At 45.1% G+C, this 27,903-nt stretch overlaps 2 protein-coding genes across 2 annotated transcripts in view; both read right to left on the bottom strand.

The window, feature by feature from the left end:
- LOC145305586 (mannonate dehydratase-like) overlaps positions 1-27,903 on the bottom strand; it is a 284,200-nt gene that overhangs the window by 75,466 nt on the left and 180,831 nt on the right. The gene's annotated exons all lie outside the window — the stretch shown is intronic.
- Positions 1,221-27,699, bottom strand: LOC145312723 (uncharacterized). The gene is made up of 9 exons (XM_080151978.1): positions 27,585-27,699; positions 26,418-26,489; positions 24,166-24,401; positions 23,522-23,760; positions 15,846-15,927; positions 15,267-15,299; positions 14,294-14,327; positions 11,707-11,788; positions 1,221-1,696 (listed from the first exon to the last, which is right to left on the bottom strand). The coding sequence occupies exons 1-9, from the start codon at positions 27,614-27,616 to the stop codon at positions 1,391-1,393; spliced, it is 1,116 nt and encodes a 371-aa protein (XP_080008104.1). The 5' UTR covers positions 27,617-27,699; the 3' UTR covers positions 1,221-1,390.

The raw sequence follows: 27,903 nt of genomic DNA, 5'->3' as shown, positions 1-27,903 counted from the left end.
CATCCCCAATGATAATACACAAAATTGCCCCTTCTGGAGATTATAATTAGGTGTTGATACCTTTGGACAATCAACTTAATGACCCAACCAATCAAAATTCAACAAAAGTCCCCAATGTTGTTCATCAATAAGAAAAATTTTGGGACTAGTGTAATAAATAACCCAATGTCATCTGTGATTATCAATTTTACAAGATTGTTTTGTTAACAGAAAGAAATCTTGATATAATCTTTCATAAAAGTAACATGATGTTTGTCTGTCTCTCTGTCTATTTTAGGGAAAGGTACCTTGCTAGAGAAATGAAAGGGTCAAAACTCCCCACCCCTCTTTTTTTACTCTTTATTTTTTAAAACTTTGGGGGTCGACCAGTCGCTAGTGCTAATAAATAGAATATTTATTCAAATTAATGGTTCAAAGTAATTTGGCTGACGCAGAGCCCGTCAGTAAACGGCGGCTGGATAAAATCTAAAACAGCCGTGGATTTTGATTTTCTAGTTGCAGTAGAATTTATATAAAACAAGAATTATCATTGGTCCTACCCCAAACGTAAGAGTCCCAAACGTCAGAGTGGACAAACGCAAGAGTCCCAAACGCAAGAGTCCCAAACGTCAGAGTGGACAAACGTCAGAGTGGGACAAACGTCGGAGTGGACAAACGTCAGAGTGGACATTGCTTAAGTAAAACATCAGAGTCTATGCTATTTTAATTATATGACAATTTTGAAAGTTTTTTTATACCACTGTCTACAAAATAATGGTTATGGCCGCAGCGCTCGGCCCCCTAGCCTGCCTAGCCGCAGCGCTCGGCCCCCTAGCCTGCCTAGCCGCAGCGCTCGGCCCTCTGGCCTATAACCTAACCTAACCTATCTAAGAAAAATAAGGGGACCGAATAAAGGGGGGGGGGGAGGGTGGATAAAAAAATTCAAAATTGAAAAAAAATTCAAAATTGAAAAAAATTTCAAAATTAAAAAAAAAATAAAAAATTAAAGAAAAATTCAAAATTGAAAAAAAATTTTGGGACTCCTGCGTTTGTCCACTCTGACGTTTGTCCCACTCTGACGTTTGGGACTCTTGCGTTTGTCCACTCTGATGTTTTTCCACTCTGACGTTTGGGACTCTTACGTTTGTCGTGGAACCTTATCATTTATAACAAATCAATTTCATCGAACTAACTATATCAATATATAAGCTGTCATTGGTAACTAGACAAAGTGTGTCAAAATCAGCCATGTGACATCATAAAAATGAGAAAGATGAGAGGAGAAGTGGGAAAGAAAACCCATAAAAATGAGATGAATAATCTTTCGTTTTTATGACGTCACATGGCTGATTTTTGAGACACTTTCTCCAGTTGCCTGTTATTGCTCTAGTACAAAATCGTCCTTGTTTTATTAAGCCGAAGCATTTAGTCTATCAGACAAATGAATAGCCGCTGGTCTAAACCTCCTTCGCCGTCGCCTGCGGATCAGCATTGCCCGCCTTATTTTATCCACACGATTGGCGTCAATAGGCGCATCATTAGTAATAACATTATCAGCTTCACCTTCAATCTGACCGTCAGATTTTCTTTTAATTTTGAAGGTATCAAAATCTGGGTAGGTTGGCTGCGGGGTGGGAGAGAAGTAGTTGCCCAGGTCGCTGGGGATGTCCGCCAGCAGGCTGGGGTACGTCTCGAAGTCTTGCATGAAGGAAGGCAGCTGAAAAAAAAGATATTAATTACAATAAAGCTTTTTATGGTGCCTCTACCAAAAATGACGTCATGCTGGCCTACCATTGGTCAAGTGAGGGTAGAAAGTCGCTAAAAAATATTCTGACGTCATAAAAATGAGAGATGAGGAGAGGAGGAGTGGGAAAGAAAACCCCTAAAAAGTGATTGATAATCCAAAATTTTTATGACGTCACATTCTGATGTTTTGAGCAACTTTCTCCCCTCACTTGGTCAATTAAAATGTATACTTGCTTGCCATTGGTAATTTAGTCTGTGTATTGGCCTATTTTTATTGTATGACGTTATCTTTTAAAGGCACTATAGGCTTAATTACAATTTTTAAAATAGAACATTCTGTACAAACTGGAAAAATTTACTTCCTTTTAAAATATATTAAATACCTTCTAATTTCAATACAAAAATTTTAATGATTGGCTGAAAACACCCTCCCCTCCTCCCTTCTTTAAGGTTTAATAACAAACTATTAATTTTCCTCCGTTTATGACAAAAACACATCATTATACTAATTTTAATATTAATGATTAACCTTATTATTTACGTATATTCTACTGTGGTAATACGACACCCATACAGACAGGCCGATTACAGAGTTGCTTCGCTGTGACTTATGATAACAAACCCCCCGCACTAATCCTATTATATCACTATCCATCTCATGACCGCTGTTAACCCCGCACCCAGCGGTCAAACTAGCCTGCCTAAATGTGGGGAGGGGACGTGAACATGCAACTATCACGAGTCCATCATGCGCTTATATAATCGGGAGGCACTGCCTCCCCTTTTACCACCGTTGCCCCCACAGCCTGTCTACCGTCGGGCGCTAAGCCCTAGCGCCCCACACCCCCTTCAAACCTAACCATTGTTATATTTTTGTTGTATATATATAGTAAACATAACTTGTAAATATTATTCAGTTTAAATATATAATTCTGTATGATTGAATCCTGCTTGTTTGTTTGGTAGAATACTTAAAGGCTAGGGCCCGTTGAATCCGAACTCGTTACCCCGTGGGCCGAGTACGCTCGGCTTACCAGAACTTGGTGTCAGCGTGTTTCAATCGAGCCTTACAGAAACTAGCCTATTCTACCTCTGATTGGACCCTTTGGCAAGTAAGGGGACAATCAGCCGCCAACTGACCCGTGAGACGGCCTTTTTAGGTCGAATTTCCATCATTTTGAACGCAATATGTGGGCCTCTGGCCTACGGCAAGCAGATTTAGCCTGCTAAAAGCGCCAGTTAAGACGCTTTTTCCGTGTCGTGTAGGAGTAGCGCTAGGTGCGCAGCCACGGCAACCGGATAATTTAGCTCAGACGGCTACAAAACTGAGTCTAAATTGGCAAGTGTAGCTGGGACAAGCCCCAGGACACCCAGGCCAAACCTACGAGACAGACAGCTGTGTGCTGGTCTCCCTAAGAAGGCAATGTGTGGCTGCGAAGCTTCAGCACACAAGTAAGCCCTACCACTGCGACGGATAGCAGATTTTTGAGCCACAGGCACGGCAGGACGGGACATTCCCTGCCGCTGCCTCCCAGGATTCGAACCCGAGGCGCTGCAGGACGGGCCATTCCCTGCCGCCATTTTTCGGGATTCGAACCAGCGGCGCTGTAGGACGGGTCATTCCCTACCGCCGTCACCCCTCTGAACCTTGCAGGACGGACATTCCCTGCTGCCAGTGCTTCCAGAATCACACCTAGAGCTCCTAGTGATAACAACACATCATTGTGTATAAAAAGTCAACCAAGTGATAAAAAATAAATATAAAATTGTTGACCAAGTGATAATTAATTAATAAGCTCTAGTGATTCGAAGCTACAGTCTAAGCCACCATGGTAAGCGATACCACCATAGCTGCGGTGCGGCCACCACCAAAGTTTCTGCCAACCCCAGCCGAACGAGAGGCCCCCTTGTCTCAAGGGCAGGACCTCCACTTCCCCTGCCATATCAGGGTGAGGTTCCCTACTCCTGACCCTGCCCAGCATGTACAGGTTGATGCCATGATTGACTCTGGCAACCGTGTACCAGGGTCTGCTGTAATTTCTGAGCACCTCATGCACGCAATGGGCGTGCAACGCATGTTGATTCCGGACAACACCCAGATCCTGACTGCTAATGAGGAAGGCCAGCCCCTCCAGGTAATCGGAAAATTAAAAGAGTTATATATGGCAGTTTCACACACTCTTATACTCCATCTATACCACGTGACTGTGGTCCGAAATCTCTCACACCCTCTGAACTTAGGAGGGTATTTTCTCAAGGAGTTCGGAACTAGGCTCTGTTTCGACATGCAACCACCTTGCTTGTGGGCGCGTGGGGAGTTTATCCCACTCCGTGGCGTCCCCATTGACCGGGAGACAGCCGAGAGAGAGCTAAGCTATGAGGGGCCTCTGCCAGGCCCCCTGCCTGAGCAGCCGCGTGTGGTTGAGAAAGGCACACACTGGGTGGACGCTGAGCTCAACGCACACAAGGGAGCTAATCTGCTAGCCATGGGGTTGCCCCCAGTGCCCAAGGTGCCAAGGGAGAGCCTGCCAACAACGTTTCCTGAGATTGCCAGCCCTCCAGAACCAATCTTCTCCGCCGACATTTTTATCAACGGCCAGCCGTGTCCACCTGGCCCCCTCTACCTGGGACCTCCAGCCAGTCCACCAGCCAAGCCCGAGTCCAGACCCGTCAAGTCGCGGTCTGATGTACCCGGAGCCACACTCAACTCTCAGGCCCCAGCCTCTCCCGGCGCCGTGCCCGTCAAGTCGCGGCCGGACGCCCACGGAGCCAAAGCTGGACCCAGCACTTTGGCCTCTCCCAGCGCCGAGCCCGTCAAATCGTGGCCGGACGCCCCCGGAGCCACGCCTGGCTCCGACACGTCAGCCTCTCCAGAAGCCGAGCCCGTCAAGTCGCGGCCGGTGGATCCCGGAGCCAAGGCTGACCCCTCACCAGCCACGTATAGGCTAAGCGCTGTCACTCCAACTGACGGTCAACCACCCCAGCTCCGCACAGCCAAGCGGGTGGTCCTGCCTGGCCGCGGGGTTATGGCGGTCCCTGTTGAGCTAGTAGGCCATCGCACCAAGGATGCCATTCAACTAGCTGCCCCAGAACAGAGGTTTGGGGAGGACCTTGTTATTCCAGAGGGCCTGTATGCCCACAGGCCTGGCTCTGCCACTGTGTTTAGAGTACTGGTGGTCAATGAGGGGGAGGTGCCCCTCTTGCTGGATGCTGGCCTCCCAGTGGCAGGGGAGCTGGTCAAACCTGACATTTTGGAGGTCTCTGATACGCCTCCCCCGCGTCTCCACTCGTTCCAAGAACCTACTGAACCTATAGACATGCAAGAGTTGTGGGAGGCCCTGGAGATGGAAGACAATGAGTTCCTACGCAAGGACCCCTTGCTCAAGAAGGAGGTCTGGACTACGTTGTCAGAGTACAGGGACGTCTTCTCCAATTCTACCCCCGGCTGCACAGATGTGGTTGAGTTGCAGCTGCGCCTCAAACCAGGGACCCAGCCGATCCGCCAGAGATTTAGGGATCTGAACCCGCGGCAAGAGGCTGAACTGGAGAAACAACTGGACACCTGGCTACAGGAAGGAGTTATAGAGCCGTCGGACTCCGCCTGGAGCAGCCCCCTGGTGCCCATCAAGAAGAAGGACGGGAGCACCCGCTGGGCCGTCGACTACAGGGCCCTCAACAAGTGTCTGGAGCTGGACAGCTACCCCCTGCCTAGGATCCAGCAATTGGTGGAACGAGCTGGCGGGCACCGTGTCTACAGTGCTTTAGACGCGGTGGCCGCATACTACACCATCCGTGTGTCTGAGGATAGCCGGCCCTGCACCGCCTTCACCACCCCCAGGGGCTTGTATCAATGGAAAAGGATGCCCTTTGGCCTGGCTACGGCACCGTCTGTCTATTCCAGGTTTATTGCAGGGGTCCTAAACCCACTAGGCACAGCCAACCTCCAGTCCTACCTTGACGACGTCCTGACCTTCCATCAGGATACCTGGGCCCACCTGGCCAGGCTCCGAGAGGTCTTGGAAGCCCACCGCAGGGGAGGGATCCGCCTCAAGCCAGCCAAGACCAAGTTGTTCCGGTCCAAGGTGGATTATCTGGGCCACACCCTCAGCCGTGAGGGGATAGCCATGCAAGAGGACTATATTGACCGCATCTTGGACTGGCCAGCCCCTAGCACCCCCAAGGATTTGCTGGCGTTGCTGGGCTTCTTTGGATACTACCGCCTGTTCATCCCAGAGTATGCAGACCTCACCTACGAGATGAATCGGCAGAAGACGGCCAAGGCCCTAACCTGGACGCCTGAAATGGAAGCCCAGCTGCTGCAACTCAAGGACAAGTTCCGCCAGGCCCCCATCCGAGCGCCGCCCAGGTTTGATTTACCAGCAGTGTTCCAGCTCACCACAGATTTCAGCAGCCGTGCCATCTCTGCCATACTGAGTCAATGCCAGGAGGGCAAGGAGAGGCTGATTGCCGCCGTGGGGCGCAAGACAACCGACCCTGAGACGCGCTACCCGTCCTGGAAGGGAGAGATGGCCGCCATTATCTATGGGATCCGAAAATTCCACGGCATCTTGTCCTACCGCAGCTTCCAGATCAACACTGATTCCTCTGCCCTGCTACAGATGAAATCACTGAACACATCCACAGGGATGGTGGCCCGCTGGCAGGAGGAGCTAGCGGCCTTAGACTTTACCGTCTGCCACAGGCCTGGCACCCAGAATACCAACGCCGACGCCCTCAGCCGCCGGGAAGATGCCAACATGCCAACGGCTAGCGCCGAAGAATTAGCAGAGCAGGCTGAGTATATCCACAACCTGGGCCAGCTAGGGGAGGCCGCAGCTAGCCGGCCTCCTGCCGCCCGACTGGATTCAGCTAGAGTATTGGAAGCCCAGACACAGGACCCCCTCCTGCTCCGTGTCCGCCAATGGGTGGCTGATGGCAAGGCCCCAACCAAGGCTGAGCTGCGTGGCAAGGAACGAGACGAGCAGCAGTACGCCAGCCGCTTCTCAGCCCTGGGGCTTGACGAGCATGGCTGCCTCACCACCACTGACCAGACTCTGACAGGAGAGAGGACAAGATACCTGCTGCCTTCGGCCCTCCAGCAGGACGCGTTCTTTCTAGCCCATGGGACCCCCATGGCTGGGCACTTTGGGATGGACGCAACTATCGCCCGCGTTGCCATGCACTTCTGGTGGCCCAACCTGGCCCGTGACGTCCGCCTGATGGTACAAACCTGCCCTGAGTGTGTCCAGAAAGTTACCAAGGAGAGGCTGAAGCAGGGGATCCACGTGCCCTCCCGCCAGGGGTATCCACAGCAAGTCCTATTCATCGACCTGGTGGGGCCACTGCCAGAGACCCCAGCTGGGAACCGCTACATCCTCACCTGCCAAGATGGATTTAGCCGTTTGTTAGCCTCTACGCCATCCCCAACAAGCGCACCCTCACGGTGGCTGAAGCCCTGTTGCACCGCCACCTGGCCACGTTCGGATGCCCCCTGAAGATCCATTCCGACAATGGAATGGAATTTACCGGCCAGGTATTCCAGGAACTGGCCTCCCGGCTCGAGATTGGCCTGACACATCCACCACCCTACAACCCGCAGTCCAACCGAGTGGAGAGGTTTCATAGGACGCTCAACACAGGCATGCGCCTGTTCCTAGACAGAGACGATAACAACTGGGAGCCACACCTGCCTGCCATCGCCTTTGCCTACAACACCAAGGCCTGCAGATCCACTGGTGTGACCCCGTTCCTGGCCTTCTTTGGGAGAGAGGCCAAACTTCCGGTGGACATGGTGCTACGGCTGCCAGAGACCGAATATGCTTCAGTTCCAGCCAACGTCCAAGCTCTGTTGCAGCGCTACTATGCAGTTTATGATGCCATCCAGCAGAAGGAGGAGGGAGCCATCAGGAGGAGCGCGGCAGCTTACGAAGGCACGGCCAAGTATGAGGTTGGAGACTTGGTCTGGTACCTGGCCCCTCGCCTGGTGCCAGGAAAGGCAGCCAAGATTACCAAGAGATGGACTGGCCCCTGGAAAGTAGTGAGGAAAGCTACAGAAGTCCATTATGTCATCAAACCTGCCTCTCCAGTAGCCAGGATCTCAGAAGTTACCGCGCATGTAGGCCGACTGCGCAAATACACTGGAGATGTGACTGCCCACCAGATCCCAGAAGACATCCAAGTTGACGTGGACGGCGACGAGGATGCCACCGAGCTGCCAGTTGGAGCGGCGGCGCCCGCAGCTAGCAACCCAGGAGAGTTCCCAGTGCACCAGCCAGCCGCAGCCGCCCCACAGCCTAGCGGCCAAGATCGTGACCCAGTGGAGGAAAACCTGCAGGAGCAGCCCAACGAACCACCGCCGCCGCCGCCCGCTCCAGAGCCACTCAGAGATGCCATCTGGAACCCTGACGCAGACATGGAGAACCTGCCAGCCAGCAGCGAGCCTGTAGGAGAAGAGCCAGCCACTGCGATGGAAGAGGCCGCCCCAGAAGAAGAAGAAGCCATGTGCCCCCTGCTGATGACAGCCATCCCCATCCGGGTAGGAGCTAGGAGGCCAAGCAACCTGAATCAAGCAGGCGCCCCCATGGAATTCTATGCGCCCTTTGCCATCACCATTCCACCCTTAGGAACCACCAGAGTCTGCCTAGGCCTCCGTGTCCAGCTACCAGCCGCGACAGAACTGATCCTGCAGACGAGGCAAAATTTCCAGCGGCGAGGCCTGGCCGTGGCCAACCCACGCCTAGAAGCCAACCAGGAGCTGACAATGCTGATCACCAACCACAGTCAGACCGAGCAACGAGTGTCCCGGGGAGCTTGTGTAGCCCGAGCTGTCCTCCATCGAGCTGTGCCCCAAGAACTGCCTGTCCGGCGCATGAGCCGGCTGTCGTATCCCCAGGTTCAAGGCCTGGTGGCTCAGGAGCCACGCAACCCTTGAAGGGGAGGTTGTGGTAATACGACACCCATACAGACAGGCCGATTACAGAGTTGCTTCGCTGTGACTTATGATAACAAACCCCCCGCACTAATCCTATTATATCACTATCCATCTCATGACCGCTGTTAACCCCGCACCCAGCGGTCAAACTAGCCTGCCTAAATGTGGGGAGGGGACGTGAACATGCAACTATCACGAGTCCATCATGCGCTTATATAATCGGGAGGCACTGCCTCCCCTTTTACCACCGTTGCCCCCACAGCCTGTCTACCGTCGGGCGCTAAGCCCTAGCGCCCCACACCCCCTTCAAACCTAACCATTGTTATATTTTTGTTGTATATATATATTAAACATAACTTGTAAATATTATTCAGTTTAAATATATAATTCTGTATGATTGAATCCTGCTTGTTTGTTTGGTAGAATACTTAAAGGCTAGGGCCCGTTGAATCCGAACTCGTTACCCCGTGGGCCGAGTACGCTCGGCTTACCAGACTACTACTTTAATATGCAAAGTAGTTTTTTGGGGATCGTAGCTACTAGACATATCTAGCTAAATAAAGTTTTGCTATGTGATAAATTTCATATTTTTTCATAAAATTTTATATTTTTTTTGAGATAATTTTAATTTTTATTGGGTGATTTAAAATCTTGAGTATCTTCCTCTACATTAGTAAAAAATAGGGTATCTATAACCTGTAACGAACAACAAGCACACAGACAAATTTTTTTGGGTTCTTATATTTTTGGGCACCACAAGGCCATGACGAGAGAGCATTGGAAAATAGTTTTTTAATTGATTTAAGAACCGAATACTAGAGGAATTTTTAAATAAAGGGCTTTAAAAAAAGAATCGCACATTCAATGCATATGTGTTTTTGTGCGTCAGACGGACTATTAGATATGCAGTAGGACGCACGGATAGGCCCACATTTTAGAACAATATGTGAAAGTTATCAATACTCATTTTTTAGTCTCCTTACAATATATTTATTCTTGTTTTATATTAATATGTAAAACATAGAGACAAATTCTAATAAATAAAAATCATTGACACTTTCATTAGCATTTTTGTTTTATTGTGAATTTATAATTTGGTAATGCTTTGGCTGGGAGGGAGGGGACATTGGGCTCTGTATAACACTAGTCTCCAATTAATGTTTTATAAAAACGTTTTCTTATTCTTTGGCTTAACATCTTTGGAAACTTTTATTGAATTATAATTGGTTGGTTCATTGAGTTGAGTGTTCATATGTTTCAGCCACTACAGAGGGGGGAATTTTGTGTATTAACATTGGGTATGTATATTAATTTATCGGCCATTGTCTGATCCCTTTATATCTCTGATGTCTTGGACTCTTACAGTTGGGAGGTTGATAATTGTCATCTTCCATACTTTTTTAGGAAAGCTTTTGCTGTCCATTATTTTTCAAATAAATGGAAAATAAAGTGAAGAGGAAGGGGGGGGGGGGAATGAATTAGTTATATCACTTTTTGACTTCTGTCTACCAAACATAACCCAACCTTACCTGACCCAAAATAAAACACAAAACTACTACCTTTCCTAATTTTATTTTTTTCCAAAATAATGAGATTAAGTTTCTGTGCCTGACCTATTTTTAATCAGAGGTATTATTAAATGTAAATTTCAATGATCTCTTAACTGTAAGGCTAATAAAAACAGTATCCTTGTTAAGGCTGACATAAAATCGAGAAGTTGTTCTAATTATTCTAAAGTTAATTAGGACTTTTTAGTCCTTTGCTTTTTGGTAATTTGGTCCATAAAACTCATAATTCACATCGCAAAACCTTATATAGCAATAACATATACTCGTCGAAATTGTTATCTTAGAAAATTGCAATAATGAATTTTGGTGACTGATACCCAAAAATTGATAATGCATTCAAGTTTTAAAGGTACAAGGGCAAAAAAGAAAAAAATTCTTTTAATATGTAGGTTTAAAAATATCTTTGTTTTAGGATCATCGAAAGAAAACGATATAGCAAGTTTCGTTGTAGCATAATAGGATAGGCTAGAAATAGGAGAAAAGCTACTGTAAAAATACGATGAAACATCTAAAAAGAACTCTAATAACAGTATAAACACTGTACATAATTGAAACCTCAATTTGCTTGTCATTGATTTATCAAATTAGGAAGGGAAAAATACTCTCAGCCGCCCACTTGACGTGAATTAGAGTGTACTTAAAATCCATTTAATATGAAAATTTAATATTGATGAATTTGTACTTGTACAATAGAAAATTACATACCAATAACAAAAGTTAATACGGAAAATTGAATGGTTAATTTGAAGGTCTTTATAATTTCAATAAAATAATGACGTCATACAATACAAATGACCAATGATAGGCCAATAAACAGACTAAATTACCAATATCAGGCCACTTACATTTCAATCGACCAATGATAGGCCAGAATGACGTAATTTTTTTTAGACACTTTAAAAAGTTCGTTAATGTGTCTACACTTTTTAACTGGTTGTTGGAAATTTTTTAAACCCTCCCCCCCTCTGTTTATTTTAAATAAAAAAAGTAAGGTATCCTATTTCTTAAAGTGAAATAGCTCAGTAAGAAATATGAAATATATATCTGCTACTAAACAGCACTAATAACAAAACCAAAATTTTTGTAAAAACAAAGATGACAACATCTATAAAAAACTTGTAGAGTGTAAGAACTGAAAAAGCAGAATAAAATTTTATAAGTCATAAAAAAATTCAGGTAAATTTGTGGCACAACTGCTTAAATACAGTATACTATCTAAGAACATGCTAAATTTTTAAAAACTTGATTATAGAGATGCTACTTAAAACATTGTACCTTGTTGTAATAGGAATCAGTATTCCAAAAATCAGATGAATCAATGGACGTACGGACTATCTGGTAACTGTTTTAACTTTTATAGGAATCATCATGCAAAATTTGAAATCAACAGGGCAAGTTTAATTACCTCGATTATAGAAAAGCTTCGCTTTAAAAAAAAAAATAAAATATTGATTCAATAAAAAAAAATAAAAATTAACTTACCAAGCTGAATTTATATTCATTATTATTATTGTTATTGTGTTGATAACCATCATTATCTTCATACGCAGACTCAATGTATTTCCTAAATAAATTTAACATAAATTTGTAGCTGTGTTTAGTGCCCTATGAAAACGGGGATAGATGTCACAGCTTTTGGCCTACCTATTCTATTGACGTCAAAATAGAAGGGAAAAAAGGGGAATGGTAAAAAAAACAAAGAAAATAGATGGGGTACATGGTATTTCCTGACGTCAATAGAATAGGTAGGCCAAAAGCAGTGACATCTATCCCCATTTTGCTAGGCCACTATAGACAGCTACAACAAAATTTAGCTCTCAAATAAGTTAAGTTTTGAAAGATTTTTTTGTAGTTGGGCATAAATAAACCTAAGGAATAAGACATAAATGATAATAGTTATTTATGGCAATGAATTATAGACAGCTTTCCGCGGAAATTAAAATGAAAAATTACAAGATCTAAACAAGTTTTGTTAGCTCTGAGGGGCTAAAAGTAAGTATATTTAAAGAAAGTTGGTGTATGGATTTTTGCCAAATGAATGAAAACCCATAAGGGGTTGACAAAAAGATAAATTTGTACTTTAGAAAGTGTTGTAATAATGACTAAGTTGAAAGATCAAATTGACAGATATGACATAAAATGTAAAGGGAAGACCAACATATATGGGTAGAGTTGCTTCGCTAGAAAAAATAGCTTGAAAATACTGTCCAATTATATTATGCAAAAGAAATTTATTTTATTTTCACTAAAATATTGCTGAATAAAAGTTTCATTTATATACATTATTGCCAGGGATAAGACAATGACCGATAAATTGATGTACATTCCTCATGATGGTACACAAAATTTCCCCTTCTGTAGACTAAAATTAATGGTTAAAACGATTGAACACTCAACTTTATTAACTAACCAATCAAATTCACCCAAAGTTGTTAATCCAATGATTAAGAAAAGGTTAAAACTTTGGGTACTAGTGTAATAAACAGCCCATTGTCCCCTCTCTCTCTCTGCATTATTGCACACAAAGTTGTAGACGTCTTACAATTAATTATGTTATGTGCATGTTACATTATTATTTTTAGTAACGAATCTGCTCTATAAATATACTTGTCTGCCTGCTAGGAAAGGTAAGAAATAAGTAATTTTCTCGTATGCTAATGTACTGATGATAGATGTTTATAAAATATGTTGTGATTTTTTCTTGAATTTTTAGGCATCTAGTCTTTTCATTTTATTAACATTTTATCCTTTGACTTTCTCAGCTGTAGTCAGAAAATTCTTGTGAAAATTCCCCTGTATCTTTCATACAACTCATGTTGTTTGTAAGTTTGTCTGGCTTTTCACTCTTTTAAATAAAAATTGGGGTATAGTCCCTTTCGCAGCAACGCCTCTGAAGGTTTTTTTTCTCGTATTTTTACAGAAGCTTTTGATAGGTTATTTTAGGTTAGGTTATGTGATTGCCCTGCAGGGTTAGTCAATTGGCACCGCAGGGTTAAAGCCCTCCGAAGGGGCTAGAGATAGGAGGAAAGCTACTCTAAAAATACGACGAAACGCCCTTTAAGAGGCGTTGCCACGAAAGGGGCTATATCCAAAACTTATTTTTACTTCTGTGTTTCGCAACCTATTGCTTTTTGTCAACTTTGGCATTGCAAAAAAATTGTAATTTATGGATGAAAATTACTTTGTTTGAGCATAATTTAATAACAGTTATTAATTTTTCTAACAGTGTGTTAATGTCAAAATATAATTGCACTTACCCATTTTTTGCAAAATATTTTTAATACTTTTTTTATAACAATTAATGTGTAGCTGCTCTAAACATCCAAATATCAGTTTATCTTTTTGTATCATTAAAATATCAAAGTATAGAAAAGAGTATTTTTTTAACTAATTGATATACTATTAGTTGGAAGTTGCACCAGATAATTATGTACTATGATTAAATAATACTTGCAGCTGGCTAAAAAAAAACCTAACCACCCTCTTTTAACCTGTCGTTCCTCTCCTAGTGAATAAACGAACTGACCAATAAATGGTGTTCATATTAGCAAGCTAAATTGACAACAATTTTTACCCTGTCAATATATCCTCTTTCAGTAATCCAGGTATTTAGTTTGTGAATGTTTTTCATTTTAAATATGGATTTAAAAAAAGGATCTAGTGCAGTTTACGGAAAAATATTCCTAGTAACGATTATCTCCAAAAATGTATGAAATTTAAAGCCTACTAATGGCCAAGCGGTGGAACGTATAGTTTATGCTTGCACAAAATTTTAACCGATAAAAGAAGGCCTACAAATAATCGTTATTAGGCAACAATTCAAATAGTGTACATAAATGCATTGAGGTGTATTAACATTCAGCTTTACTTTAACTTTAACTAATGTGTTAAATATCTACGATTATGAGGCATTCCATAAACCAGAGGTGTATTACTAGGAGTATTTTGCCGTGAACTGCACTAAATCAAAAAAAAATATAACAAAATTTTTTTAATTATTGAAGTTAAAGCAAAAAAGTCTCATATATTTTTTTATTTGAACCATGCGAAACATTTGAAAAAAGTATACCTGGCATTAGTAGCTCTAAAAACAACTTCAAACACTGAAATAAAAATAATAGTTATTAAGAAATAGTTGAAGCAAATTCAGACACTAGAATTGGGGGAATATACACCAAAGGTTCCCTTCGATCGAGCGCCCAAAGATATATTATTATTCATAATTTATGTATAAATAGGTATAGTCCCTTTCGTGGCAGTGCCTCTTAATTCATAATTTATTTGTAGTTTCTTTAGACATTGAAATTTTAAAAGCTAAATTAAGACCTTTATATTAAACATGCTGATTTTTTACTTTTTTATCAACAATTTTTTATGCGAATTACTCTGTCGTCTATTCATCTGAATTTTGAAGACAACAATGTTATAAGCAAAGCATCTCAATTATCATTTCCTAAAAAATTAAGTATGTCCTTAATTTAAACAAATTTACTTAAAATTTTTTTTAAAATTACATATTTTTCGTATCTTTATTTAATTTTTACACTCTACAAGTGTAAATGTACCTTTGTCCCACTGCACTGTTTCAGAACTTCGCTTTATGGATGTTGTCATTCTTGTTTTTACTTTAGTTGTTTATTCGATGGTAGCGCTACGCCCCTACGCTACCTAAGAAGGTGGGAGTTAAATTGCAACTTTATTATAAGAACTATCGGCTTCGCCCCTAGCTTCTTTACGCTTTGCCCCAAGAGATAGAGAAAAAATAGGTACCTCTGGTGCTGTGACCACTAATTTTAATTTTTTTTTTTTATAGAATTAAGGGGATTTGTTTTGTTTTGGGGGATTGGGGATGTTCCATATCCGAAGAAAATAGCTTAAAACCACCACAGAACTAGTAGATTTATTTTATTCCCTGAAGAGTAGAATACAATCGGTTCAGTGGTTACTGAGATATTAAGGGACAGGCGGAAAGACGGACAGAAGGACGGACAGACAGACATCAATCTACTTTGTATTATAGATTATTTAATAAAACTGCTTACCTATAGACAGCAGAATAGTCGTCAATATTAAAGCTAAAATAAAAAAAATATATTTTAATGTTTGTCAGTATACTTTTTTATCGCATCGTATTATAAACATCTTTCCGCGGATATTCAAATAAAAAAATTTAAGATTAAAACCAATTTTGTTAGCCCCGAGATGCCGAAAGCTCGGATACGATACGATGCTATACATGATTTTTTAATTTTTCATGAACCGGTTCTAATCCACCGGATATTAATCGGTTTCGAAGCGATACTGGTATAGTTATTTCTCGCATCGTATTATAAACAGCTTTCCGCGGATATAAAATGTACAGTTATAAGACTAAAAACAGTTTTTTTTATGCCGGAGGCACGGGCTAACATAACATATTTAATATTATGATTGTTCATTTTTATATTCGTTGCTATACATAATTTTTCAGTATGGCTGAGAACTGATTCTGATCCACCAGGTATTAATCGGTTTCGAAGCCACACTGTGTTCAGCGTTTATTAATTCTTATGAATAAATTTTTCTGAAGTTAAAAATGTCAATTCTTAAACTTAAAAATTGTTTTAAAAGTTTAATCTTACATGGATTAGCTGAAGCAAGGGCAGTGAATCCCAGAAACCAGACAGCCCGACGTACCCACGTTGTCAATTCAATCACAAAATCCTTAAAATATTAGGGTATAGTCCCTTTCATTACAACGCCCCTTAAGGGGAGTTTCTTTATATTTCACCTATTTCTAGCCCCTGCGGGGGGGCTCTAACCCTGCGAGGCCAAATGGCTAACTCTGCAGGGCAATTGTGGTAATACGACACCCAGACGGACAGGCCGTTTGCAGAGTTGCTTCGCTGTGACTTATGATAACAAACCCCCCGCACTAATCCTATTATATCACCATCCATCTCATGACCGCTGTTGACCCCGCACCCAGCGGTCAAACTAGCCTGCCTAAATGTGGGGAGGGGACTCAAACATGCAACTATCACGAGTCCCTCACGCGCTTATATAATCGGGAGGCGTTGCCTCCCCTTTTACCACCGCTGCCCCCACAGCCTGTCTACCGTCGGGCGCTAAGCCCTAGCGCCCCACACCCCCTTCAAACCTAACCATTGTCATATTCTGTTGTATATATATAGTAAACATAACTTGTAAATATTATTCAGTTTAAATATATAATTTCTGTATGATTGAATCCTGCTTGTTTGTTTGGTAGAATACTTAAAGGCTAGGGCTCGTTGAATCCGAACTCGTTACCCCGTGGGCCGAGAACGCTCGGCTTACCAGAACTTGGTGTCAGCGTGTTTCAATCGAGCCTTACAGAAACTAGCCTATTCTACCTCTGATTGGACCCTTTGGCAAGTAAGGGGACAATCAGCCGCCAACTGACCCGTGAGACGACCTTTTTAGGTCGAATTTCCATCATTTTGAACGCAATATGTGGGCCTCTGGCCTACGGCAAGCAGATTTAGCCTGCTAAAAGCGCCAGTTAAGACGCTTTTTCCGTGTCGTGTAGGAGTAGCGCTAGGTGCGCAGCCACGGCAATCGGATAATTTAGCTCAGACGGCTACAGAACTGAGTCTAAATTGGCAAGTGTAGCTGGGACAAGCCCCAGGACACCCAGGCCAAACCTACGAGACAGACAGCTGGGTGCTGGTCTCCCTAAGAAGGCAATGTGTGGCTGTGAAGCTTCAGCACACAAGTAAGCCCTACCACTGCGACGGATAGCAGATTTTGAGCCACAGGCACGGCAGGACGGGACATTCCCTGCCGCTGCCCCCCAGGATTCGAACCCGAGGCGCTGCAGGACGGGCCATTCCCTGCCGCCATTTTCGGGATTCGAACCAGCGGCGCTGTAGGACGGGTCATTCCCTACCGCCGTCACCCCTCTGAACCTTGCAGGACGGACATTCCCTGCTGCCAGTGCTTCCAGAATCACACCTAGAGCTCCTAGTGATAACAACACATAAGTGTGTATAAATGTCAACCAAGTGATAAAAATAAATATAAAATTGTTGACCAAGTGATAATTAATAAGCTCTAGTGATTCGAAGCTACAGTCTAAGCCACCATGGTAAGCGATACCACCATAGCTGCGGTGCGGCCACCACCAAAGTTTCTGCCAACCCCAGCCGAACGAGAGGCCCCCTTGGCTCAAGGGCAGGACCTCCACTTCCCCTGCCATGTCAGGGTGAGGTTTCCTACTCCTGACCCTGCCCAGCATGTACAGGTTGATGCCATGATTGATTCTGGCAACCGTGTACCAGGGTCTGCTGTAATTTCTGAGCACCTCATGCACGCAATGGGAGTGCAACGCATGTTGATTCCGGACAACACCCAGATCCTGACTGCTAATGAGGAAGGCCAGCCCCTCCAGGTAATCGGAAAGTTAAAAGAGTTATATATGGCAGTCTCACACACTCTTATACTCCATCTATACCACGTGACCGTGGTCCGGAATCTCTCACACCCTCTGAACCTAGGAGGGTATTTTCTCAAGGAGTTCGGAACTAGGCTCTGTTTCGACATGCAACCACCTTGCTTGTGGGTGCATGGGGAGTTTATCCCACTCCGTGGCGTCCCCATTGACCGGGAGACAGCCGAGAGAGAGCTAAGCTATGAGGGGCCTCTGCCAGGCCCCCTGCCTGAGCAGCCGCGTGTGGTTGAGAAAGGCACACACTGGGTGGACGCTGAGCTCAACGCACACAAGGGAGCTAACCTGCTAGCCATGGGGTTGCCCCCAGTGCCCAAGGTGCCAAGGGAGAGCCTGCCAACAACGTTTCCTGAGATTGCCAGCCCTCCAGAACCAATCTTCTCCGCCGACACCTTTATCAACGGCCAGCCGTGTCCACCTGGCCCCCTCTACCTGGGACCTCCAGCCAGTCCACCAGCCAAGCCCGAGTCCAGACCCGTCAAGTCGCGGTCTGATGTACCCGGAGCCACACTCAACTCTCAGGCCCCAGCCTCTCCCGGCGCCGTGCCCGTCAAGTCGCGGCCGGACGCCCACGGAGCCAAAGCTGGACCCCGCACTTTGGCCTCTCCCAGCGCCGAGCCCGTCAAATCGTGGCCGGACGCCCCCGGAGCCACACCTGGCTCCGACACGTCAGCCCCTCCAGAAGCCGAGCCCGTCAAGTCGCGGCCGGTGGGTCCCGGAGCCAAAGCTGACCCCGCACCAGCCACGTATAGGCTAAGCGCTGTCACTCCAACTGATGGCCAGCCACCCCAGCTCCGCACAGCCAAGCGGGTGGTCCTGCCTGGCCGCGGGGTTATGGCGGTCCCTGTTGAGCTAGTAGGCCATCGCACCAAGGATGCCATTCAACTAGCTGCCCCAGAACAGAGGTTTGGGGAGGATCTTGTTATTCCAGAGGGCCTGTATGCCCACAGGCCTGGCTCTGCCACTGTGTTTAGAGTACTGGTGGTCAATGAGGGGGAGGTGCCCCTCTTGCTGGATGCTGGCCTCCCAGTGGCAGGGGAGCTGGTCAAACCTGACATTTTAGAGGTCTCTGATACGCCTCCCCCGCGTCTCCACTCGTTCCAAGAACCTGCTGAGCCTATAGACATGCAGGAGTTGTGGGAGGCCCTGGAGATGGAAGACAATGAGTTCCTACGCAAGGACCCCTTGCTCAAGAAGGAGGTCTGGACTATGTTGTCAGAGTACAGGGACGTCTTCTCCAATTCTACCCCCGGCTGCACAGATGTGGTTGAGTTGCAGCTGCGCCTCAAGCCAGGGACCCAGCCGATCCGCCAGAGATTTAGGGATCTGAACCCGCGGCAAGAGGCTGAACTGGAGAAACAACTGGACACCTGGCTACAGGAGGGAGTTATAGAGCCGTCAGACTCCGCCTGGAGCAGCCCCCTGGTGCCCATCAAGAAGAAGGACGGGAGCACCCGCTGGGCCGTCGACTACAGAGCCCTCAACAAGTGTCTGGAGCTGGACAGCTACCCCCTGCCTAGGATCCAGCAGTTGGTGGAACGAGCTGGCGGGCACCGTGTCTACAGTGCTCTAGACGCGGTGGCCGCATACTACACCATCCGTGTGTCCGAGGACAGCCGGCCCTGCACCGCCTTCACCACCCCCAGGGGCTTGTATCAATGGAAAAGGATGCCCTTTGGCCTGGCTACGGCACCGTCTGTCTATTCCAGGTTTATTGCAGGGGTCCTAAACCCACTGGGCACAGCCAACCTCCAGTCATACCTTGACGACGTCCTGACCTTCCACCAGGATACCTGGGCCCACCTGGCCAGGCTCCGAGAGGTCTTGGAAGCCCACCGTAGGGGAGGGATCCGCCTCAAGCCAGCCAAGACCAAGTTGTTCCGATCCAAGGTGGATTATCTGGGCCACACCCTCAGCCGTGAGGGGATAGCCATGCAAGAGGACTATATTGACCGTATCTTGGACTGGCCAGCCCCTAGCACCCCCAAGGATTTGCTGGCGTTGCTGGGGTTCTTTGGATACTACCGCCTGTTCATCCCAGAGTATGCAGACCTCACCTACGAGATGAATCGGCAGAAGACGGCCAAGGCCCTAACCTGGACGCCTGAGATGGAAGCCCAGCTGCTGCAACTCAAGGACAAGTTCCGCAAGGCCCCCATCCGAGCGCCGCCCAGGTTTGATTTGCCAGCGGTGTTCCAGCTCACCACAGATTTCAGCAGCCGCGCCATCTCTGCCATACTGAGTCAATGCCAGGAGGGCAAGGAGAGGCTGATTGCCGCCGTGGGGCGCAAGACAACCGACCCTGAGACGCGCTACCCGTCCTGGAAGGGAGAGATGGCCGCCATCATGTATGGGATCCGAAAATTCCACGGCATCTTGTCCTACCGCAGCTTCCAGATCAACACTGATTCCTCTGCCTTGCTACAGATGAAATCACTGAACACATCCACAGGGATGGTGGCCCGCTGGCAGGAGGAGCTAGCGGCCTTAGACTTTACCGTCTGCCACAGGCCTGGCACCCAGAATACCAACGCCGACGCCCTCAGCCGCCGGGAAGATGCCAACATGCCAACGGCTAGCGCCGAAGAATTAGCAGAGCAGGCTGAGTATATCCACAACCTTTGCCAGCTAGGGGAGGCCGCAGCTAGCCGGCCTCCTGCCGCCCGACTGGATTCAGCTAGAGTATTGGAGGCCCAGACACAGGACCCCCTCCTGCTCCGTGTCCGCCAATGGGTGGCTGATGGCAAAGCCCCAACCAAGGCTGAGCTGCGTGGCAAGGAACGAGACGAGCAGCAGTACGCCAGCCGCTTCCCAGCCCTGGGGCTTGACGAGCACGGCTGCCTCACCACCACTGACCAGACTCTGACAGGAGAGAGGACAAGATACCTGCTGCCTTCGGCCCTCCAGCAGGACGCGTTCTTTCTAGCCCATGGGACCCCCATGGCTGGGCACTTTGGGATGGACGCAACTATCGCCCGCGTTGCCATGCACTTCTGGTGGCCCAACCTGGCCCGTGACGTCCGCCTGATGGTACAAACCTGCCCTGAGTGTGTCCAGAAAGTTACCAAGGAGAGGCTGAAGCAGGGGATCCACGTGCCCTCCCGCCAGGGGTATCCACAGCAAGTCCTATTCATCGACCTGGTGGGGCCACTGCCAGAGACCCCAGCTGGGAACCGCTACATCCTCACCTGCCAAGATGGATTCAGCCGGTTTGTCAGCCTCTACGCCATCCCCAACAAGCGCACCCTCACGGTGGCTGAAGCCCTGTTGCACCGCCACCTGGCCACGTTCGGATGCCCCCTGAAGATCCATTCCGACAATGGAATGGAATTTACCGGCCAGGTATTCCAGGAACTGGCCTCCAGGCTTGAGATTGGCCTGACGCATCCACCACCCTACAACCCGCAGTCCAACCGAGTGGAGAGGTTTCATAGGACGCTCAACACAGGCATGCGCCTGTTCCTAGACAGAGACGATAACAACTGGGAGCCACACCTGCCTGCCATCGCCTTTGCCTACAACACCAAGGCCTGCAGATCCACTGGCGTGACCCCGTTCCTGGCCTTCTTTGGGAGAGAGGCCAAACTTCCGGTGGACATGGTGCTACGGCTGCCAGAGACCGAATATGCTTCAGTTCCAGCCAACGTCCAAGCTCTCTTGCAGCGCTACTATGCAGTGTATGATGCCATCCAGCAGAAGGAGGAGGGAGCCATCAGGAGGAGCGCGGCAGCTTACGAAGGCACGGCCAAGTATGAGGTTGGAGACTTGGTCTGGTACCTGGCCCCCCGCCTGGTGCCAGGGAAGGCAGCCAAGATTACCAAGAGATGGACTGGCCCCTGGAAAGTAGTGAGGAAAGCTACAGAAGTCCATTATGTCATTAAACCTGCCTCTCCAGTAGCCAGGATCTCAGAAGTTACCGCGCATGTAGGCCGACTGCGCAAATACACTGGAGATGTGACTGCCCACCAGATCCCAGAAGACATCCAAGTTGACATGGACGGCGACGAGGATGCCACCGAGCTGCCAGTTGGAGCGGCGGCGCCCGCAGCTAGCAACCCAGGAGAGCTCCCAGTGCACCAGCCAGCCGCAGCCGCCCCACAGCCTAGCGGCCAAGATCGTGACCCAGTGGAGGAGAACCTGCAGGAGCAGCCCAACGAACCACCGCCGCCGCCGCCCGCTCCAGAGCCACTCAGAGATGCCATCTGGAACCCTGACGCGGACATGGAGAACCTGCCAGCCAGCAGCGAGCCTGTAGGAGAAGAGCCAGCCACTGCGATGGAAGAGGCCGCCCCAGAAGAAGAAGAAGAAGCCATGTGCCCCCTGCTGATGACAGCCATCCCCATCCGGGTAGGAGCTAGGAGACCAAGCAACCTGAATCAAGCAGGCGCCCCCATGGAGTTCTATGCGCCCTTTGCCATCACCATTCCACCCTTAGGAACCACCAGAGTCTGCCTAGGCCTCCGTGTCCAGCTACCAGCCGCGACAGAACGGATCCTGCAGACGAGGCAAAATTTCCAGCGGCGAGGCTTGGCCGTCGCCAACCCATGCCTAGAAGCCAACCAGGAGCTGACAATGCTGATCACCAACCACAGTCAGACCGAGCAACGAGTGTCCCAGGGAGCCTGTGTAGCCCGAGCTGTCCTCCATCGAGCTGTGCCCCAAGAACTGCCTGTCCGGCGCAGGCATAGGCTGTCGTATCCCCAGGTTCAAGGCCTGGTGGCTCAGGAGCCACGCAACCCTTGAAGGGGAGGTTGTGGTAATACGACACCCAGACGGACAGGCCGTTTGCAGAGTTGCTTCGCTGTGACTTATGATAACAAACCCCCCGCACTAATCCTATTATATCACCATCCATCTCATGACCGCTGTTGACCCCGCACTCAGCGGTCAAACTAGCCTGCCTAAATGTGGGGAGGGGACTCAAACATGCAACTATCACGAGTCCCTCACGCGCTTATATAATCGGGAGGCGTTGCCTCCCCTTTTACCACCGCTGCCCCCACAGCCTGTCTACCGTCGGGCGCTAAGCCCTAGCGCCCCACACCCCCTTCAAACCTAACCATTGTCATATTCTGTTGTATATATATAGTAAACATAACTTGTAAATATTATTCAGTTTAAATATATAATTTCTGTATGATTGAATCCTGCTTGTTTGTTTGGTAGAATACTTAAAGGCTAGGGCTCGTTGAATCCGAACTCGTTACCCCGTGGGCCGAGAACGCTCGGCTTACCAGACAATCACCTAGCCCAATATAACCTAACCTAACCTAAAATAACCTATCAAAAGCCATTTTGAAAATACGACGAATTGCCCCCTAAAAGGCGTTGCCACAAAAGGGAATCTACACAAATATTGTTTGTTTTATTAGTATTATAGAGCGAAGATAATTATACAGTTCGTTCAATTGAGTGAAACTGGTCCTCTGAGGTCATAAATTGGCGTTTTGTCGAATTTTCACAGTAGCTTTTCTCCCATTTCTAGTTCATGCGGGGTTCTCTAACCATGCAGGGCAATTAACTAACCTAACCTAACCTAAATAACCTAGCAGAAGCTACTGTGAAAATACGACGAATCGCCCCTTAAATTTGTTAAGCATATCAAAATAGAAAGATCGACAATTATTTTTGAATAAATATATTGTTTTTTAGTTTTAAAATTGTATATGATATGAGAAAACATATATTATAGCTGTAATAAGTAAATATAAAATGGGGTAAATATTTCTTACAAATAAACTTTACCAAAGGCTGAGGATTCTTTGAAAATACATGCTTATTTCATCTATGATCATTACAAACAAACCGACCACAAACTACATGTTTTACCTTTCTTGACAATGATAAGTCTCCGGCAGCTTGCCACGCAGCGTTTATAGCCCCCTGGGCCGAATCTCTGACCGCCGTCTTTGTCCCACTCACCGCTCCGTTCATCCCGCCGTTCATAGCATATACCGTGTTCCTGCCGCCCACCTGAGCTCGTTTGCCCATTGTGGCGAGCTTGTTTCTCAGTTTACCGGCGTCTCTATGCATGTTGCGGTCAGCCTGAACCATGCGGTCACGCACACCTGAGAATTTATAGATTATTTATTGGATCTTACACCGGATTTTCATGTTCTCTAATAAATTAAAACATGCAGCAGGCTAATGTCAGCCCTTCCACCTCCTATACCCCATCCCCTCCCCTCCTACTGATCGATAATCGAGTTCCAAGTTAAATGACGACAATTTGTCCCCTGTTACAAAATCCACGTATATTCTGCATTCATTCCAGACATTTCACCCACAAATTAAAATCTACAGAAGGGATAATTTTGTGTATCCTCATTTGGGATGTATATCAATTTATCGGCCATTGTCTTATCCCTTTAGATCCCTCCTTCCCTAGCCTTTATTAAAATATTAAATTTTCCTTGCTGCATTTCGTATAGGTTTATTTTGTTCTTTTTATAAAAAAAAAATAAAAAAATTACCTAACATAATATTTCTAGCTCCATTGTACATAAACTTGACAGTATTCCAAAAGCCCCGCTTCACCTTGCTAAAAGTACCACTGGCAGCCTGCACTGGTTTCTTGGTCGGCCTCTTAACCTTTTTTAGAGGTCGTTTTCTTTTCTTTTTAGTCTTTTTAATTGGCTTTTTGAATGGGTTTGATGGCTTTTTTCCACCGCCGCCTCCGTAGTTAGCGTCAAAGCTTGATGGAACATTACTGAAAATTTATACAATATTAAAATTTAGATTAGATCTCCAGAAACTTTATTTAAACATGAATAGTTATTTGCACGTATTACAGTTAGGGAGTTGAATCCATTTTATAGAAGCAGAAATATATTCTATGATTACGGTTTTCACCCTATAAAAACGTAATCTACCATTCCACTTTCCCCTCTGTTGGTGATGATTTCATCCAGGGATCGGAAGCCTCACGTAAGCCGCGCATAAGCCTCAGTTTTAAACCTGCTTGTGAGCAGAAAAAAAAATTTCAGAAAGAAGGATTGTCTGCTAAAGAGCTGTTTTATACATCCAGCTGAATTTTATAGTGATAAAATCACGATTTCACTGAGGCTTACACGCGGCTTACGTGAGGCTTCCGATCCCTGATTTCATCAACGCCGAAACGATTTTTGAAATGTACCATTCCACTTTCAATAGAGGCGAAACTGGAATGGTACATTTATGTTTACATATCAGCGTATTCATAAACATTGATTTCCTCATTTAAATCGACATAATAGTAATGATATATTCTAGTTTTTATTTTTATTTTACATAAATTTTTTAAAAATTATAAAAAGTATTTTATACATTAATAATTATATTAACATAATTTAAAAATAGTATGTACATATGATTTCAATAATGTCGATGTTAAAAGTGTAAACCACCATTCCAGTTTCGCCTCTTTTGAAAGTGGAATAGTACATTTCAAAAATAGTATCGGCATTGATGGTATCATCACCAAGAGAGGCAAAATTGGAATGGTAGATTATAAAAATCATATCAGCGTTGATGATATCATCACTAAGAGAGGGAAAAGTGGAATGGTATATTACGTTTTTTAGAGGGTCAAAACCGTAATTATAGATTATATTTCTGCTTCTATAAAAATAGATTCAACTTCCTAACTGTATTATAGTCATCTTTCCACGAATATCAAAATGGAAAATAAAAATAAGATAAAATAAGATAGTTTTCTTAGCCCCGCGTGGCCGAAAGTCGAGACTAAGAAAATTGGTTTTAATTTTATGATTTTTGTTTTTATATTCGTGAAAATTTGTCTGTAATACGATGCTGTACATAGTTTTTCAGTATGGCTGAGAACCGGTTCTAATCCAGCGGATATTACTCGGTTTCGAAGCCATAATGAAAAACAAAATTTTATTACACTTTCAGTTAAAAAAGAAAATATTTATGCTCATTAATTCCTTCATAGAAAAAAATAACAAAAATTTGATCTGGCGTTTACCCTCAAAGTGCTTTGTTTAGCACAAAAAATATGTTTTTCGTTTGCTTGTTTATTACTTTACGCCAACGTCAGTTAGGTTATAATTGGATCTGGGTAGTCCCAAAGGTATAGCCCCCCGCAGGGTTAATTCGCCACAGATATAATTCAAAGGAAAAAACCTAACACCTTCTTATTTATTAATTTATTTCAAAGTAAAGGCAGGTGGGTTCAATGATCAACAGGCACTTTGAAGGAAAACACCTTCCATTTTTAATAGTGAACCTTCTTTATACAAGGATGACAACATCCATAAGAGCGAAGCTCTGAAACGGCAGGACAAACGAATATTAACACTTGTATAGTGTCAGAACTGAATAATCAAAATATATGAGCATAATAGTATAAAAAGTCGAAAGTAAAAAAAAATAAGTAAATTTGTTTAATTAAATACATGATAATTTTCAAGGGCATACTTACATTTTAAGGACTTGATTATAGAGATGCTTCGCATATAATATTGTACTTTGTTGTCCCAGGAATTAGTATTCCCAAAACCAATCGAATAAATATATAACATAAACAATAGCTGTTAAAAAACGTTAAAACAAAAATATTAAAATTGATGAACGGACCATTATAAAGTTGCCACGCTTTCTAAGTCGTACCTAACTACTATAGGAATCACCATATAAAATTTGAAATCGATAGGACAATTTTAATTGTAGAAAAGCTTTTCTTTTAAAAATTATGTCGGTCTGTCATATGAAATGCAAAGCTTACCTAAAGTTATCATTGATAAATGTATTAAGTGAAAATGATGGACTCGATCCTGTTGCTTTATCACCTTCACGCCTGAAAAACACATATAAGTATCAAGGACGTCCAAGCTTTTTTTTGTTGGGGGGGGGGGGGGGGGATGAGGGTTTTTTAAGTTTTTTTCACACCACCCTCCTGAGAGAAATCGCCCTTAGAAAAATTTACTCCTCCAATTTTTTTCTTTCTTTAATTCAACTTCTACCACCCCAATGTCCCCTATATTATCTCCGCTACTACAAGATATAATTCATAAATAGACTTTAACCCTTACAGATCGGGGGGGGGGGGGTCATATTGACCCCCCCCTCTATTTTTTCAATGTCATTTTTTTTGTAGCTAAGATAGAGAGTTGTGACTTCATGACTTTTTAAGTTTAGTAATTATACGTCGGCAAGAGTTGATTTTATTAGGATATCTGGTCTGTGTCGGTCGTGGTGTCCGGTCAAAGTCGGTTGGGTAGCACCAAAAAAAAAAAAAAAATCTAAATAAATCTTAATTTCTACATTATGACTTTGTATATAAGGTAGAAACCTAAGATTTTTTTGGTGAATGAGAAAAGTGGTGTTATGACCGTTTGACCGCACCCTGACCGACTTTATGACCGATTTTTGTCCGGCTTTTACTACAGACATATATCATGAATATCGTGGCTTCTATTACAGCTAGAGACCTATAATTTTTTTTGGTAAATCCTTGAGCAATAATTAACAGATAAAAATATTAATCGGCGCCGCCAACCGCCGTTTTACCGCCGAAATGGCGGTTTCCGTTATTTGCCGTTTTTTGGCGATGATCAGAAAAAGTAATTTTCTTGTTATGAAAAATAAAAGTTCGTCCTAAAATTTGGTCATCCTAGCTGCAAAATTAGCCGCTCTACAGCTGTTTTAAAATTTAGCGGCTGGCCGCTAAAAAGCGGCTAAGGAGCGGCCTGATCGCTATGACTAGAAAAAGTAATTTTCTCTAAAGATACACATGAACCACCAGAAAAAAAATTTTACGTCTTTATCTGTAACAAAAGCCGAGATAGAGGGGGGGGGGTCAATATGACCCCCCCCCCCCCGATCTATTAAGGTGGGAATAGGGGCCCGATCTGTAAGGGTTAAGAATTATTAAAACCAAAAAACTACCAACCTTACAAAATCCTGATTCTGAACTTTACTCATTATGGAAACAAAATTTGGCACTTTCGAACTCTTTTCCTCATTCTTCTTATTTGTGAAATATATTTGCTCAAAATCCGGGGCCTGGATACGAAGCAGCTTATAGTGACTAATAAAAAATGACGCATACAATACAATTGACCGATGATAGACATTGTAATTGACGTAGTGGGACAAAGTGACTCAAAAATCAGCATGTGACGTCATAAAAAATAGGGAGATTAGGAAAGAAAATCACTAAAAAAGAGATGGATAATCCCTCATTTTTATGACGTCACATGGCTAATTTT

This window comes from Acartia tonsa, chromosome 2 (assembly GCF_053477335.1).
Source record: "Acartia tonsa isolate MP-2025a chromosome 2, ASM5347733v1, whole genome shotgun sequence".
Lineage (NCBI taxonomy): Eukaryota > Metazoa > Arthropoda > Copepoda > Calanoida > Acartiidae > Acartia > Acartia tonsa.
Note: the sequence above shows the minus strand (reverse complement) of the source record. Positions and strands in the feature narration are given on the sequence as shown.